The 18,012-nt window shown below is 42.0% G+C and overlaps 2 protein-coding genes across 7 annotated transcripts in view; one reads left to right on the top strand and one right to left on the bottom strand.

Annotated features, from left to right (window-relative positions):
- The window catches only part of FERMT3 (FERM domain containing kindlin 3), a 39,793-nt gene extending 36,407 nt beyond the window's left edge, over nucleotides 1-3,386 (top strand). Inside the window, exons 13-15 of the mRNA XM_073658525.1 lie at nucleotides 1,222-1,346; nucleotides 1,707-1,848; nucleotides 2,723-3,386. Coding sequence (XP_073514626.1) covers nucleotides 1,222-1,346; nucleotides 1,707-1,848; nucleotides 2,723-2,905 — 450 coding nt within the window. The 3' untranslated portion in view covers nucleotides 2,906-3,386. The remainder of the gene's footprint in view (nucleotides 1-1,221; nucleotides 1,347-1,706; nucleotides 1,849-2,722) is intronic.
- TRPT1 (tRNA phosphotransferase 1) overlaps nucleotides 1-18,012 on the bottom strand; it is a 29,563-nt gene that overhangs the window by 2,176 nt on the left and 9,375 nt on the right. The window contains exons 1-8 of one of the 6 annotated variants that reach the window (XR_012252733.1): nucleotides 16,811-17,051; nucleotides 14,991-15,050; nucleotides 13,789-13,870; nucleotides 10,542-10,711; nucleotides 9,833-10,001; nucleotides 7,993-8,049; nucleotides 7,594-7,704; nucleotides 6,672-6,767 (exon numbers count right to left, since the gene is read on the bottom strand). Coding sequence is in view for 5 of the 6 variants with exons in the window: in XM_073658526.1 (XP_073514627.1) it covers nucleotides 6,742-6,767; nucleotides 7,594-7,704; nucleotides 7,993-8,049; nucleotides 9,833-10,001; nucleotides 10,542-10,711; nucleotides 13,789-13,870; nucleotides 14,991-15,050; nucleotides 16,868-16,969 (777 nt within the window). In the remaining variant the exon portion in view is untranslated. Of the gene's footprint in view, nucleotides 1-6,671; nucleotides 6,768-7,593; nucleotides 7,705-7,992; nucleotides 8,050-9,832; nucleotides 10,002-10,541; nucleotides 10,712-13,788; nucleotides 13,871-14,990; nucleotides 15,051-16,619; nucleotides 16,712-16,744; nucleotides 17,052-18,012 lie in introns of those variants that run through there. The other 5 variants (XM_073658526.1, XM_073658529.1, XM_073658528.1 and 2 more) reach the window with 5 other exon arrangements.

Genomic DNA, 18,012 nt, shown 5'->3' with positions numbered 1-18,012 from the left:
TTCTGTTCTAAAAACTCCACCCTTCTCGTGGAAACTGCTTCAGGAAACGCTCATATTTTGGGGGGAATTTTTCATATCCTGAATTTTTTCCTGAAGATGTTTTGAAAAGTTTTTAAGCATTTTGGAAGAGTTGGGTTTTTTTTAAGCATTTTTTATAGTTTTGTAACTGGATAGTGCCTATTTTTTGAGCGTTTTTAATCGAAACTGCTTGAAAAGAAGTGACGTGCACATTCTTGTTTTCCCACCAGCCGTTTTTTCAAAACTTAAAGTGAAAGAAAAACAAAAATTGAAAACTGAAAATATAAACAGCAAAATTGTTTAACAATTAAAATGAATAGGAAGAGTCTTTATATAAGGAAAAGCTGGTGACAGGTTCTCTTTAAAGTACGGCCACCACCATTAGGGCTTTTTACAGCATGCTGGAAATCTGTATAAAAGTCCCAATCGACTCTGCAGATCCCAAAAAATAGCTTTTATTATACTTACAGAAGGAGCGGTCCGGTACGATGTGCATCTCTAGTCTTGCTCCGGCGCCTCCTCTCTTCTAGTGACCGCCGTCCTCCTTCTTGCTTCGTGTGGCTGACAAGTCCTACATCATCCACACAGTGTCCTCCATCGTGGTCTTGCGCAGGCGTACTTCTATTTGCCCTGCCGAGGACAGAGCAAAGTACTCTAGTGCGCGTGCGCCGGCTTTACTTCTGGGTCATTGGCGCTCTTGGCCTTTTCTGGCGCATGCGCACTAGAGTACTTTGCTCTGTCCTCGGCAGGGCAAATAGAAGTACGCCTGCGCAAGACCACGATGGAAGACACTGTGTGGATGATGTAGGATGCGTCATCCACACGAAGCAGAGAAGGACGGTGATCGTAAGGAGAGAGGAGACGTCAAATCAAGACCAGAGACGCCCATCTGACCAGAGCGCCCCATCTGTCATTATAAAAGCTATTTTTTGGGATCTGCAGACAGGATTGGGGACTTTTTTACATCATTCCAGAATGCTGTAAAGAAGGCCCTAAAAGTGGTGGCCGTATGGGGAAAATCTGATGACAGGTTCCCTTGAAACCGTTTTGGTAGACATTTTTCAGGAGTTGTTTTTTTTAAGGACTCAAAAAAAATGTCTAGAAAACACTGTGCACATCCTCTTATTTTCTAGATCTAGTTCTCGGCACTTTCCAACTAAAGGTTTCCTGAATTTAGCTTTATGTGATTTTTTTTTTTTTTAGCTGTCACCTCGTATACTGGAGGCCTACCAGAATATTGCCCAGATTACACTTATGGAGGCCAAACTGCGCTTTATACAGGACTGGCAATCTCTTCCAGATTTCGGAGTCTCGTACTTCCTTGTAAGGTTAGTGCTTTCTCCAGGTTATCTAGTATAACAGCATCATCAGTTCTATAGGAAGCATTCAGTGTGGACAAAATCCTTGTTGCACCTTCAGTCCGATCAGTGGACAGCAAGGTATAGAGAGAAGGAGAAGGTGGGCAGAATGGATGGAGAAGGGGCACACTCACTTTCTTTTCTGCTTGTCTTTAATTCTGGTTGTTTCTGGTGGCCAACTCCTGCACAGGGGCCATTGGGGCGTTCACCTGTTCCCCTCTGGTTTGATTTAACATAAAATTAATGAGCAGCAAGTTCCTTTTTTGAAGAATTTAGGGCAAAAGAAGACCAAAATATATATTTCATATATTTCTTCCCACCAACCTCCAGGTTCAAAGGGGCTCGTCGGGATGAGATATTGGGCATTGCCAGCAACCGATTAATAAGAATAGACCTGAATGTTGGAGACGTAGTGAAAACCTGGATGTACAGTAACATGAAGCAGTGGAACGTAAACTGGGATATCCGACAGGTAAAAGTGCAGTATTAGACAATGTTTGCATGTTTTGGACTGCTTCTGCTTGACACCGCTCGCTTCCCAGACTGAGCACTGCCTCAACTCAGCCCTCGTGTGTGCACATGCGCACCGACACTGCCTGAGGCCAGCTGCACACACAGTGTCATTGCAAGTGTGCACACAGTGGACGGTCACGTTCTCCTTCCCGGCTCCTCTCTGTAGATGCTGTTCGCTACACTTTCCAATGTCATAGTGTAGCGAGCGGGTGTGCGCAGAGAGGAGCAAGCTAAAATGCGCTGCCCACTGTGTGCGCAACTTGTTTTCCTCTCTGGCGGATGCTGCTCTCTACACTTTTGGATGTCTCGGTGTAGAGATCATTGTTCTGCAGAAAGGAGACAAGAAATAAAATGAGCTGTCCTATGTGCATGCTCCTACACCGTTATTGTGCGCGCACGCAGATGGGCACAGTGTCAGTGCACATGCGCGCACACTCGGGCCAAGTTCAAACAGTGCTCATTGTGGAAAGCGAGTGATGTCAATCAAAAGAAGGGGGAAGTCCCCAACATACAAAATGAAGAAGCACCAAGCTCTTGGCCATACCAGGGGTGCACCGAAGACCCCTCATTTGCATTAAAGGTTATTTTCTCGGGCACTGTACCAGTAACAGGTACGGTGCAAGTATGATTTTTATAGAAGCCAAGTCCTCTATATTACTGTATGACGGGGGGGTAACAGACTCCCTTTAAATACGATTTAGTAGTAAACTTCAGGGAAGTGTTTGCTTCGACTTGTTCTACATGGTGGGGTGGGGGTATTGCAGCTTTAACCATAATTTTTTCCACCTATTCAAGTAAAACATTTTTTTTTTCCTTACTGGTTTATATTTCAGGTGTCCATTGAATTCACTGAGAATATTAACGTTGCCTTCACCTGCGTTTCTGCTTCTTGCAAAGTTGTCCATGAATACATAGGCGGCTACATCTTCATGTCTACACGGGCAAAAGACGGTGGTCTCAAAGGCCTCAACGAAGAGTTGTTCCATAAACTTACTGGTGGCCATGAAGCCCTGTAGGAATCTTCTGTAATGTCCACGGTCATCATCATTTCCATATAAGATGACTGCACTTTATAACAATCACCCGCAACATTCTACAAGTTTATTATATGCTCATAACGATGGAAAAGCTGCGGTAAGAAGTCTTTCTGCCTTACAACACGGCTTTTACTTCTACAAGTAGGAAAAGTCCTATAAGGGCAGATACTGTTTTATCTTATATAAATCTGGTAGTGCTTTGTAAGTACAACACAAAGAAAGCTGCATCATAGCACAGTCATCTATAGGGAGCAAGCAATGCCGTCATTGTACTCTTACATAACTGCTCATACACGTCGATTATATGGAGTTTAAGCAGGTGTAAAGATAAGATTATACCTCATTCCTACAGAGAGAATATTATTAAAGGATTACAAAATAAAACTAGTTTATTAGTAACAGTTGTTACACTTTACTTCTGTACAATAAATACTTGCATCACCTCCATTCTCTCGCTAGTCTCTTCTGTCAAGCTTGTACTAGTCGGGTTATGGAGTATTAATACGTTATAGTTTTTTTTTTTTCTATCCATATTAAAGGGGTTTTCCAGTTTCTGAAAAACTTTTGTCCCCAGTCGAAGTTTCCTTTTTTTAAAAAAAAAAAAAAACACCTGTGCTTTACTCACACTCTACTGGTCCAGCGCAGAATTTCCACTGTTGCCCCCGGGGTCTGTAAGGCCATGTGCACACGTTCAGTATTTTACATCAGTACATTTAGCCAAAACCAGGAGTGGATTAATCAGCGGAAAAGTATAATAGAAATACATCACACCTTCTGTATTTATCACCCACTCCTGGTTTTGGCTTACAAATACTGATGTAAAATACCGACCAAATACTGATCGTGTGAACGTGGCCTTATTGCCTGCAGCACTGATGTCACATTGACAGAACTGCAACCAATCACTGAGCCTGATGACAACTCAGGCACACCTGCTGAGCTCAGTGATTGGCTGCTGTTGTGGTGACATCAGCACTGCAGACCATAAAAGACAAAGGGAGCAGTGGTGGAAACTCAGAATCCAAACATGCCGGATCCTTTCTTCCATAACTGATTACAGCCATTTTCCACAATTTAAATGTATAGTGTATAAATAGGATCCACAATATGAGCATGATTGTGGGAGTCTGACTTCTTACAGAAAGTAAGAGCAGCTCTTTATTTCTCTTCTCCTGCTTTTCAATCTGTGAGTTTGCACACCGAAAGGCGGGCTTTCATTTAAGGGCAGATAAGCTATTGGATAATGGCAAAAGCAATGCATTCTGGGAAAAAATGGAAAGAAAATTCCTGCTTCTCTATTGCTGATGAAATGGAACTGCCATCTCTTTTTTCTCCTGTAATCACATCTCCTCGGGACTCGAACTCGCATCAACTGGGATCTCAGTGTCCAGAGGCTGTAGCTCTAACCACTGAGCCACTGGACAATGGCAAGAGCACTGCATTCTGGGAAAAACGGAAAGAAAATTCCTGCTTCTCTATTGCTGATGAAATGGAACTGGCCTCTGAAGAAAGATGATAGCAAGTGACAAAGCTAGAGAATCAAGAGAGTTCCTGCAACTCTGTACTACAGGGATTTGGGCAAAATGTGACTTCTTTTATTTTTTTAAAGCCCCGTGCTTTCCCAACTGATTAAAGTGTTCTCCACTCTGCTCTTATAACCTATGTGATCACCTTGCGTCTTTTCTGAGTCAAGTTCCTCTACTGATCTTGCAGTATTGAGTGAATCATCTGAGTGGTCCTGCCAATCTCATCACATGACTGCCACTTTACACTGGGAAACTACATTTCCCAGAAGCCCCATATCTCTGCTTCTGGCAAATCAGCAGCTCAAACAAGTCCCGCTGCAGGTCCATTTCCATTTTAGCTAGTGGTATTGGGACTGGAAGCTTCATTCTCAGTATACATATACAGTACAGACCAAAAGTTTGGACACACTTTGTCATTTAAAGATTTTTCTGTATTTTCCTGACTGTGAAAATTGTACATTCACACTGAAGGCATCAAAACTATGAGTTAACACATGTGGAATTATATACTTAACAAAAAAGTGTGAAACAACTGAAAATATGTCTTATATTCTAGGTTCTTCAAAGTAGCCACCTTTTGCTTTGATGACTGCTTTGCACACTCTTGGCATTCTCTTGATGAGCTTCAAGAGGTAGTCACCGGAAATGGTTTTCACTTCACAGGTGTGCCCTGTCAGGTTTAATAAGTGGGATTTCTTGCCTTATAAATGGGGTTGGGAACATCAGTTGTGTTGTGCAGAAGTCTGGTGGATACACATCTGATAGTCCTACTGAATAGAATGTTAGAATTTGTATTATGGAAAGTAAAAAGCAGCTAAGTAAAGAAAAACGAGTGGCCATCATTACTTTAAGAAATGAAGGTCAGTCAGTCCGAAAAAATTGGGAAGACTTTGAAAGTGTCCCCAAGTGCAGTTGCAAAAACCATCAAGCGCTACAAAGAAACTGGCTCACATGAGGACCGCCCCAGGAAAGGAAGACCAAGAGTCACCTCTGCTTCTGAGGATAAGTTTATCCGAGTCACCAGCCTCAGAAAACGCAGGTTAACAGCAGCTCAAATTAGAGACCAGGTCAATGCCACACAGAGTTCTAGCAGCAGACACATCTATTCAGGAACTGTTAAGAGGAGACTTTGTGCAGCAGGCCTTCATGGTAAAATAGCTGCTAGGAAACCACTGCTAAGGACAGGCAACAAGCAGAAGAGACTTGTTTGGGCTAAAGAACACAAGGAATGGACATTAGACCAGTGGAAATCTGTGCTTTGGTCTGATGAGTCCAAATTTGAGATCTTTGGTTCCAACCACCGTGTCTTTGTGCGACGCAGAAAAGGTGAACGGATGGACTCTACATGCCTGGTTCCCACCGTGAAGCATGGAGGAGGAGGAGGTGTGATGGTGTGGGGGTGCTTTGCTGGTGACACTGTTGGGGATTTATTCAAAATTGAAGGCATACTGAACCAGCATGGCTACCACAGCATCTTGCAGCGGCATGCTATTCCATCCGGTTTGCGTTTAGTTGAACCATCATTTATTTTTCAACAAGACAATGACCCCAAACACACCTCCAGGCTGAGTAAGGGCTATTTGACCAAGGAGGAGAGTGATGGGGTGCTACGCCAGATGACCTGGCCTCCACAGTCACCAGACCTGAACCCAATCGAGATGGTTTGGGGTGAGCTGGACCGCAGAGTGAAGGCAAAAGGGCCAACAAGTGCTAAGCATCTCTGGGAACTCCTTCAAGATTGTTGGAAGACCATTTCCGGTGACTACCTCTTGAAGCTCATCAAGAGAATGCCAAGAGTGTGCAAAGCAGTCATCAAAGCAAAAGGTGGCTACTTTGAAGAACCTGGAATATAAGACATATTTTCAGTTGTTTCACACTTTTTTGTTAAGTATATAATTCCACATGTGTTAATTCATAGTTTTGATGCCTTCAGTGTGAATGTACAATTTTCATAGTCTGGAAAATACAGAAAAATCTTTAAATGAGAAGGTGTGTCCAAACTTTTGGTCTGTACTGTATATTAATAAATTATTACCCCTCCCCCTTTAGATATTTTACAACATAGTTATTTTGCGAATATAATAGACTGACCCATGTTTATGATTCTGGAAATACCCCTTTACAATTTATGTCATGTTATAGATGTATTTAAAATGGCCAGGTCACACAGCATTGATACTTTCACAAGTCTAATAATCCCCCCTATAACTGAGACTTACCTATGGTATATATTTAAACAATGTAGAAATCATACAAACTGTTAAAATAGTTTATTTCAGGAACAGATTTTCATAATTCGAGTTGAAGCAGTTTTCCTACCAAAAAAATAAATAAATAACAAATGTAAGTTAAAGCAAAAACAAAAGAAAAAAAAAAAAAAAAAACACACCCCAACAATTAAGAAACATATATCCTACAGCCCTGCAAACACATGGCACATTGCCAGCGGCCGGTTATTATTATAAATGTATTACTTTTCGATTTATATCTAGCTCATGCAGAGCTGCCATACTTTTTGCTGCATTATGTGAGTAATTCACACCTGGCACAATTTTATTATTTTTTTTGTCCTTTTTTGCAGGTATAACCTCCGACATTCCAATCGGTTACGTGACCCCCCCAGCTCGCTTCCATTCCTGCTGCAGACGTGATCTGTGCCTCTCACAATGAACACGTCATCTGTATTGATCCTGTTCATTGCCCCCCTCTAACTCCGTTTCACCACGTGCGGTATTATTTTAAAGATGACATTTTCATTGTGGGTGTTATAGAGCCGACACGGATCACATGTGCAACACATAGCGTGTGACCCCAGGCAAGGAGCGAGGCGGGTTCACGGGGGCATTCAATGGAACAAAATTTTTGACAGGATGTAAATGACAAAGTTGCTTATGGATGACATGGAGACATATTTTTTGTATAATAAAAAGTTATTCACAGTAAACCCTTATAATCCCTGATTCAGACGTCTGATTTTTCTAATTTTTTTCCCAGTTTCGCAAGCAGGTCTCTCTCTCATGACTGTAATACTCAAGTCCACCACTATGTGTCTCTATTGCTGCAGACATTGGACAAGATAATCCAGATACCACCTATTTCCTTGATGTTGCAATTACTGATCATTTCCCCCCAAAATCTTACTGTGAGGTCTGAGCTGTAAAGCCTTTAGGAAATATTTAGGGAGGAGGAGACCGTCAGCATTCCCAGGTGTGAGGAGGACACTGTTAGCGGACCAGAAGAATGGTATCTGATCTGCAAAACAAAACAGGATGAAATATGTATCTGTAACCACTGATATATATACACAACTTGGGTCTTCACTTTATGATCTCCCCCCACAACTACGACTTTCAATTCCACGTGTCAGTGTAATATATTAAATGCATTGATACAATGCTCCGGGTGCAGCTCTTCCAATGATGATTTAACGTTCCAGATCATTTATTCCAGGAGTGATATTGTGTGAGAAACGCTGGTGTCTGATTAGGAGTGAAATATTGCAATGCTTGTATAACAGATGGAGACGAAGACCAGACTCACCCGCTGTAGCTTTGGGAAGGTCTATAAATATGGCTACTTCGCAGTCCCTTCGCATGCCTGCGGAGAGACATATCCACCATTAAATCAATTTACAACACTCACATGCAGACTCCGCTAATGAGCCGGTGACCACTTAACAGTGACATTTGCCAGACGCCACTTGTGTTGTGTCACAGTTTAATGAAGGTTTCCCAAGGCTCTGGACCACTTATGACCGAGTACACATTGGCCGCCTGATGCTGAAAATGCATCCATTGCCGGGAAGCCAATGGAGTATTTACAGGACACGATACAAAAAAATAAGGAACGCGATGGATGGACTCATTCTGCATAGTGTAACTGTCCTTTAAAATGTCATAATACTTTTTTTTTTTCTTAATCAGCCCGAATGACAAAACTTGATGTCTAGGAGTAGTTTGATCAGTAGGATATTGTGTAAATCCCAACCTCCACGCACGTCAAAAATTAGGATGTGGACATTGATATAGTTAATTTAGGTACCCAAACATTTCCTAATAGCAATGTTGTAATGTCAGGCCACATACTGGAGTAGTTGTCATAGGTAAACAGGCAGGAATAAGCTAAAGCACTAAGTGCTTGTTCACAAGATGGGAATATGGATGTATGCTATACAGATCAGCATTACACTGCATTGGCAAAAAGTCCTTAAAGGCAAAGTCTCTGGTTAGCCAGTCCTGTGGGCACACAGGCTGGATAGCATCCAGTTCACTGGCTCAGTGAGGAGACCACAACACACAGGAGGCCTTCTCCCTCCAAACACACAGACCATGTGCCAAACAACGGCCTCCATTTTATAGGTTGTTAACCACACACAGACACAGAGTTGATGTATGTGGGTAACCAGACCCACCCATCTCTCCAACTACTCGTAACCCGGCCCCAGGTGCACCAAACAGTCCTCTTAGTGCTTATGTGCATTAGAGCAACAATCCAGGTTACATCACAGAGAACAACCATCTCTGTGATACATACCTCCCATCAACTATGTGTCCGTTAGTCACCTTACAGGGGCTTTATGGACCAATACCAGCAAACCAGCGTTTGTAGGCAAGTTTATCTCAATGCATCTAAAACAGGCAGGCGATCACACAACAAACGAGAAAAATGGCTGCATGCAGAAACATCACTGTTAATAGAAACACATAGCCCTGGGTAAACAGGACATGTGCTGCTGAAAACAAAATGCTGTATAGTGTGACTAACGGCTCATGGCAAGCTGATTCAGACTGTTTAACGCCCGCCGATCGGCAATTGCTTACTGGTCTGGTCTAACATGATAGTCGTGTCCCCATACAGAATCATCGTGTCCCCATACAGAATCATCGTGTCCCCATACAGAATCATTGTGTCCCCATACAGAGTTATTGGTGGCCCATGTCCTGTTTTCTCTGTGATTTTTGTGCATGCCTAAACGATCCGATCACCCGAGTATTTTGCTCGTTTAGTGACTGATTGCCGAACTGTTCAGGAAATCTGATAATAAGGAACGATCCTTCCTATGAATGCTTGTTCACAGATTATTGGTTCAACTAACCGGGAAGTAAGATTTCACATGGTGATAATATAATTTTTTTTTCCATGGTTAAATGTAGAATATGTGAAAAAGAATTGCATCACGTGCCATCATGTTTTATTCCAGATATATTGCACTTAATGGGCATTGATTCTAAAAAGGAGGATATGGTGCTATACAGTGGCAGTATATAGTGGTAAATAGAGCGTCATTTGACAACGTAAGGGCTGAGTGTGCCACCGTACAAGCCCCTTCCACGCAACATTAGTGAGGCTTGTTCATTATAAGAGAAACTGAATTACTGACCGCTGATCACACCATCTCCTTCTCCTGGAAGCTGAGTGGACAGATGGATATGTGTTCTGTTCATACGAGAGAGGCCACCTTGGAAAATTAAAGGCCAGTGACGGATATATGTCCCATGTATGGCTTGTGGAGGAAGCTCTGCTCCTAATGGTGCGAGTTCAACCTCCACCTGCAAAAAATAAATCAGAATATTAATAAATCTTTATTTTTCCTGCATCCACAGCTGAATAATCCAAGAAAAATGCTATGGATTTCACTTTACCCAACAATACTATGGTAAGTTTGCGAAACGCTCAATAAATGTTAAAAAGAATGAAAGTAATGTCCAGCAACTTGCCGTGCATATGTTTCATCTTTTGCAACTTCTTTTAATTGTTTCAGGCTTTAAAAACTGTGAAGCGGATAAAATAAGTGACTGATCCATTCTTCAAGCAGCTTGGAAGCTGCCACTATGTTATATATGGAATAAAAATAAAAAAAGATGAAAAAGAAGACGCTTCAGGAAAAACAAAGCCAGAATTTTCCTGAAGCGTTTTCTGCTTCAAAAACTATGCGAGCATGCCGGCATCTAAAAGACATTGTGCGCACTTAACCTTATACAAAAATGGGGATTTTATTGGATTGGATTACAGAATGCTGATCGTCAATAGCTAGAGAAATCCAGATGGTGTAATGAGAGTGCGATAGATAGTAGACCTCTGTGACGTACCTGTATTGAATGTCCTTGGTTAGCTCGGATTTCCATTGTCCCTTCGGGTTCAGAGGTTCTTATGGTGAATCGCTGCTTGTCATTGCATCTGACTACACGCTCAATGTCATCCTGGGAAAAGGAGCGAAACTGTCGCAGGTGGAGGAGGAAGGAAACGGGGACAAAGCCATCTAAGGAAGGTCAAAGAGAACAAGAAGACAAGGGGTTATGCTATAAATGGGTTGTGTTTTTTGTTGATTTCAGAAAACCCCTGCCCCATGTAGCAGATTGTTTAACCCCCTAGTGACCACCAATACATCTTTTTACTGACCGGTGATATGAGAGACTAGCATCCCCCCGACAGGTGACAATCCTATAGCTGACAACTTGCCGCATCAGCCATGATCAGTGTTTGCACCGACCATGGCCATTAAACCCCTTAAATGCTGCTGTCAATAGTGACTACAGAATCTTAATGGTTAACAGAGTGTGGGGACTCCCTCTTTAACCCCATTTGCACCCCGAGATCTTGATCGGCCATGGCAGTTTACGGTCAAATTGCAAAGAGAACTTCGGCACTCCATACATGAATATATAAGAAATATTATATCTAGACTGATGTCACTTTACAAAATGAAGGTTTTTTGCACATAATTTTGCCAATTTATGTGTGCCCATCAACCACGACAAGGTCACCTTCGTACATTGTAGGTTTAAAGCCCAAGCAGAGACATATTGTCCATACAGGCTTACAGCCCAAGAGTGGCATATCCAGTGGTAGCATAGCGTAGTTACCCATCATACGAAGGTGACCTTGTCGTGGTTGATGGGCACACTTAAATTGACCAAACTATGAGCAAAAAAACTTCATTTTGTAAAGTGACATCAGTCTAGATATAATATTTCTTATATATTCATGTATGGAGTGCCGAAGTTCTCTTTGCAATTTAGATTACTTTTTTCTTCAGAGCACTCGAATAGACCAGTGAGCGACCCCTCTTTTTTTTCTAGTTTACGGTCAAATAACGGCCTTAGAGTCTGCCGGCTATAGTGACCTGTTCATAAGTTATCAAAATGTAGGTGGTAAAAATAAACTTTTTCATTCCTGTCATGTCACTTTGCATTAATTCCTGAAAAGCACCAGAAGGGTTAATGAACTACCTGAAAGCAGCTTTGAATATGTTGAGGTGTGCGGTTTTTAAAATGCTATGACTTTTGGGTGGTTTCCAACATATTGGACCCCCAAAGTCACTTCAAAACTGAAGCGGTCCTTATAAAAAAAATAAAAAAAAAGCTTTTTGTAACTTTTCTTTAAAAAAATAAAAATTACTGCTACATTTTTACATTTTCTAAAATGCTGACAAAATAAAACAACATTTTACAAATGGTGCTGATATAAGGCAGACATGAGGGAAAAGTTATTTATTAATGCTTTGTGTGGTGTGACTAGCTGGATTAAAAGGGATAATCATTCAAAGTTTGAAAATTGAAAATGTTTTTACATTTTTGTCACATTTCTTATAGGTTTTGCATTTATTTATAAAAATATCAACCTAAATTTACCATTATCATAAAGTATAATGTGTCATGAAAAAACAAACTCAAAATCAATGGGATAGGTTGACGCGTTCCAGAGTTATTACCACATAAAATGACAAGTTAGATTTCAAAAAATTGGCCCAGTCACTAACTGGTTAAAAAAAAAAAACTGCTTACCTACCCTCCCCGGGTCCAACACAGAATTTTCCCTGCTGCTCTGTCTGTAGCACTTTTGTCACCTCGATAGCACTGCTGCCCACTGAAGGGCACAGTCAGGAGAGGGCCCCTGTGCAAGAACAGTATAGGGGCCCTTTGTAGTTCAATAGTTCATTATCATGCACAATACAACCTGCTTTGGGGGGTAGAAATGGGCCCCCTTACCTCTTGGGCCCTTGAGCAGCTGCACAGTTTGTCCCAATGATATGTCTGCCCTTGCTGCTGCCAATCAGTGAGGTCAGTGGGCCTGAGCGGCTCATTCGGAGCTTATTTATTGGCTGCAGTGTTGTCAAATTTACAGCAGCAGAAACTCAGCACTACACCAGGGGAGGGTAAGTAAAGAACATTTTAGTTATTTTTTTAAATAAAGTGCAGCCAGAGGTCAAGAAGTTTTCTTAAACTGGAGAACTCCTTTAAATGGGTGTGCTTAGCATTGGTTATCAATATCAGATCCCTGGATGTCCAGTGGAAGTTGGTTGTAAACATTAATTGAAGCTGAACAGCAGAGAACTGCAGATCATCTTCTATTCTACAAACAATTACAAAAACATTTAGGCTGTGTTCACACGATGCGTATTTCATGCGTTTCCGCGGCGTTTTTGCAGTTGCGTAAACGCCGCGGAAACGCATGAAAAACGCATGGTAGAAGGGAAGCAATGTTCCCCAATGGAAATCCGCATGTGCTGTGCCCATGATGCGGATTTTTCCGCAGCGTTAACGCTGCGGTCAAAAATCCGCAGCATGTCAATTAATTTTGCGGAAACGCGGCGATTTCGCCGCCATTGACTTGCATTAGAACGCGCCAATTCCGCAAGACAGCATTTGTACTTGCGTAATTGGTGCGTTCTAATGTGCGGATGGTACCCGGGTGTGGAGGAGAGGAGAGTCTCCTCCACACCCAGGTACCATTAAAAAAGCTGTAAAAGAAGAATAAAATAAAAAATAAATGTATTCTTACCATCTGTCGGCCCGCGCAGCGCTCCCGCTTGGTTCCCGGCACTTACAGTGAGTTGTAGGACCTGCGGTGACGTCAGAGTCATGTGACGGGTCACGTGACGCTGACGTCGGCAGGTCTTTCAATTCAAAGTTGCCGGCAGCCGGGAGAACAGATTGAGCAGGACAGCGCGGGCCATCGGAGGTAAGTATATACACTCTCTCGGGTCACACTATATAAATCCATGCTGTTTGCATGGATTTATATAGTGTGACCTAGTAGTCAAGCACTTTCCAAGTGATGCTAAAATCGCCTGGAAAGCGCTTGTCAATCTGCATGCGGAAACGCATGTGAATCTGCATGTGGATCCGCATGTATTCTGCAGGAAAAACGCATGCACAATCTGCATGCGTTTTTTCTGCCAGGGAGATGCAGAAATGATGCAGAAATTTTCTGCTTCATTTCTGCATCGTGTGCACATACCCTTAAGTTTCCTTTCCTCAAAATACATCCATTTGTTTATGCATAGAGGATAATAAAATAAAATAAATTGCAGCTTTCCTCATAAAAAAAACCTACCTGACCCCATGGGTAAACCCATTTCATTGGCTCCATGGCGCAAAGCATAAGATAAAAGCTTTGATAATTGCACATCGGGGTCCTAATGAAAAGAAATATTATGTTACAATTATAAACATTAAAATGACACAGAAAAATGAAGATCTCTATACGGACCCCACCTACTAATGGAGGGAAAAGATCCACTCCAGTCTCTGCAACGTGGGACTCCTTGTACATTCTTAAGTGCATTCTATATTTGGGGAGAATTTTACGATTATAGGGTCTATCGGGTTTCCCTTTGGTGTCAGTTTTTAGAAGAGAAGAAAAAGTGGAGCATGCAGAACTTTTCTTTTGTTCCAGACAGACCCCATAATAATCAACGAAGCAACTCCGCTTTTTTTTCCCATTAACGGGCACATTTTGGATAGGATTTATGGGTTTTTTTCCCCCAAAATGGAACAGACAAATGAAAAGTTGACGATCTGAGATTCCACCATTATTAATTTTAAAGCACCATCAACACCAGGAACCTGTATATGTGAAGAGTTTATATACATAAAATACCTGTATAATATACAAGTACAGTCAGCAAACTAACAAAGACAGATCGGTAGACTATGTTCAGATGTTGCTTTTTTTTCCCAGCCATTTTTATACAAATTTAAAGCTGATTTTTACAGTACTGGCAAAAGCTCTGAGATTACAGATTTTTTTTTTCCTGATTGAATAGGAAAACTGCAGCATTTTTTTTTAAATCTGTCAATTCTTTTAGAATTTTGCAGCATTTTTTCACCCGTAGAAAGCAATGAGAAACTGCAAAAACGCAACCATACCTTTTTTGGTGAATAAAACTAACTTTACTAAACATGTACTGTAGATAAATGACAGAATTTACACGCCTCAAAAAAATGTGGCAAAACTTGTTTTTTTGGAAGCAGCTTCTTTACCGCCAAGAGAGCAGATTTTGGCTGCAGAAAAAAAACCTGCAGCAAAAAAGCAACATGTAAACATAGTCGTACAGAGATGGAGAGGATCATGCCCTTACAGGTTACAATATACAGGAGAAGAAGACAGTAGAACAGTAAACTGATCTGTTTCTATCGGCTCTGTCTGCATAGGTTCTTGTGCATATGGCCCAATAGACAGAATGACAGTACCGGTGCCCCTGACATCTTCCGCACTAGTGATAAGGACATACGATTTCACAGCTCCATAGGTACCTGGTTTCTACCTCCTTTCCTCCTGTGACTGGAGTGAGTTCCTTCCATATTTTTTAACTTCTGGATCATAGAAAAAAAAAAAGAGAATGTTATAAACAATATTAAATAATAAAAGAACCCGATGCAGCGACCACGTTGGTGGTCTGTTATTGTGAGCAGCAAATCCACTGCCTATTACATTACTAATATTGTACTCATTGTAATTCAAAGGAGGAAATCTATGGTAACTCAGCAGCATTTCCTCGTAGAAATACACACAATTTGGTGCAGATTTTGCTGCAGATTTTCAGCGGTGTAGAAAATCCTGTGTGGTTGTAACCATATCAGTTGGGGTTAATTAGGAAGCCTGTGGTATAGCAGTCACAGTTCATAGGAAAGCTCTGGGAACCATATTAACACAAATGTACGACAGAGGGGGGAAATTATTAAGACTGGCCTTAATACTAAACTGGAGTAAAATGCACCTAATCTTAACAGTACGGTATTTGTGTATACTGCGGCACTTATGCCAGCAGTTTCTGGCAGTATTACACTCCTCAACATAGAAATTGCAACACCAAGAAGGAAGAGTTTTGGAATTATTGAAATGGCGGGATGGAGACATATATGCCAAACAACATTTTCAAAGAATCTTGATTTATTCAATAAAGAGTATGCCACAGATATCCCCGCACTTACAGCTTTGCCTGCTATCACTGAGGTTATTAATGGTCATCTGCGGACTGTTCTGCCGCACTGAATACACCTGGGGGAAATCATCAAGATCCGCTGCTGGCAGCTTCCTGTGCAATTGCAAACAAATAATTTCAAAGACATACTGATAGGGAATCTAGATTGTGAGCCCCGATGGGGACAGCGACGATAATGTATGTAAAGCGCTGCGGAATATGTTAGCGCTATATAAAAATAAAGATTATTAAGATTATTATTAAATAATGTCCCAAAAGTGGGAGACAAGTCTGGAGACGCTGCAGCTGTGGTAGCACGTTTAGGCAATGCAACCTGATCACAGTAGCACGAGCAACATTAAGCCTGGGGTTGTTGTGTTGAAAAACGGCTCCTGGGACACTTTGTAAAAATGGCCGTACCGATGGTTTCACTACCAACTATTAGTGCATCTAGAAGGAAGACTAGAGGGGTCCGACATTACGTGACTTCACATCACCGCGTCTCCAGACTTGTCTCCCATTGAGTACATCTGGGACGTCATTAGTCGGTGATCACACAGGGAGCCGCCAGCAGCGGATCTTGATGATTTTCCCAAGTGCATTCAGCGCAGAACATCCCTCAGATGACTATTAATAACCTCACTCAGCTGAGGCTGTAAGTGCAGGGATTTCTGCACGTGCCGCTCATACTCCAGATTGAAGAAATCGTTTTGAACATTTTTTCCTCAATTTTTCATCATTTCCATATCAGTAACCTGTCTCCATCCTGTCAGTTCCACAACTCCACAATATTTCCTTCTTGGTGTTGCAAGGAGTGTCTGGCTATAACACTGCACTTTATGTCAGCACTGTATGGCGGTATTATTTGCTGACATAAGTGCTATAGTACATAATAGTAGGAGAAGCGTTGCCCCTGCTTCTTTTCTTTTGCATACGGCTGTCTCATTCCTCAGTCACATACTGTATATAAGGGCCCTGGAGACGACTACATGGCAACAGTGGAGAATACAATCAGTATCCAACACAGCAGGCTCCATAGTGCAACTAGGCCGCAGCGCCGCCACCACTAGTGACGCCTACAACTACCAGCATGCATTGCGGCATCACCAGTCCCGGGACACAGAAGAGCTGACAGCGGAGCAGTGTGATAACCTGACCGGTAACGGCCTGACGTCCACGGCGACTGCACGACCTCTCTGCTAGGCTTACCCGGCCGCTCCTCTGTTTCCTGGCGACGAGTTCTGACGGGATGCATGCTGGGAAATGTAGTTTCAGATGAGAAATGACGTCTATAGCCTTAAAATATAACATATATAGCTGACCTATGAGGGAACTACTGCAGGAGTATACAATGCAAGGCTTAAGCATAGCAAGCAGCGAGGCAGCTGCTGTCTACATCTGTATATGTATATACCTGCAGCATTTGCACATCTCCCTGAGTGCTGGGCTTGTTTGGACATTATATAATGGTATCAGCAGGACTAAAACTGAAAACCAAGCCTGGCAAGGCAAACCCCAGCAGCAATATGTGGTCGTAGTATTACCCCCATAACGGGGGAAGATAGTGGCATCTGATGCACAGATAACTTTGCTTAAAGGTTGTTTTCATCATAAATGGGTAAAATTGCAAAGTGCTTGTAAAAAACAAGTAACTTTGTAATTTACCTTTTATAAAAAAAAAAATCTCTGTTCTCAAGAATGGAAAGATTTTTAATGTTATTGTTTACTGCTGGTTGCTTAGGTTACCAGCCACCTCTGCAGTCTGTGAGTGGTGGCCGATCTCATGCAGTGCTTACAAGCTCTTTTTTATATACACTGCTAAAAAAAATAAAGGGAACATTCAAATAACACATCCTAGATCTGAATGAATGAAATATTCTCATTGAATACTTTGTTCTGTACAAAGTTGGATGTGCTGACAACAAAATCACACAAAAATCATCAATGGAAATCAAATGTATTACCCAATGGAGGCCTGGATTTGGAGTCACCCCCAAAATTTAAGTGGAAAAACACACTACAGGCTGATCCAACTTTGATGTAATGTCCTTAAAACAAGTCAAAATGGGGCTCAGTATTGTGTGTGGCCTCCACGTGCCTGTATGACCTCCCTACAACGCCTGGGCATGCTCCTGATGAGGTTGCGGATGGTCTCCTGTGGAATCTCCTCCCAGACCTGGACTAAAGCATCCGCCAACTCCTGGACAGTCTGTGGTGCAACGTGACGTTGGTGGACGGAGCGAGACATGATGTCCCAGATGTGCTCAATCGGATTCAGGTCTGGGGAACGGACGGGCCTGCCCATAGCTTCAACGCCCTCATCTTGCAGGAACTGCTGACACACTCCAGCCACA

The sequence above is a fragment of the Phyllobates terribilis genome, unplaced genomic scaffold (genome assembly GCF_046119375.1).
Source record: "Phyllobates terribilis strain yellow unplaced genomic scaffold, ASM4611937v1 Scaffold_13__5_contigs__length_258822181, whole genome shotgun sequence".
NCBI lineage: Eukaryota > Metazoa > Chordata > Amphibia > Anura > Dendrobatidae > Phyllobates > Phyllobates terribilis.
This window is presented reverse-complemented; position numbering and strand designations above follow the sequence as displayed.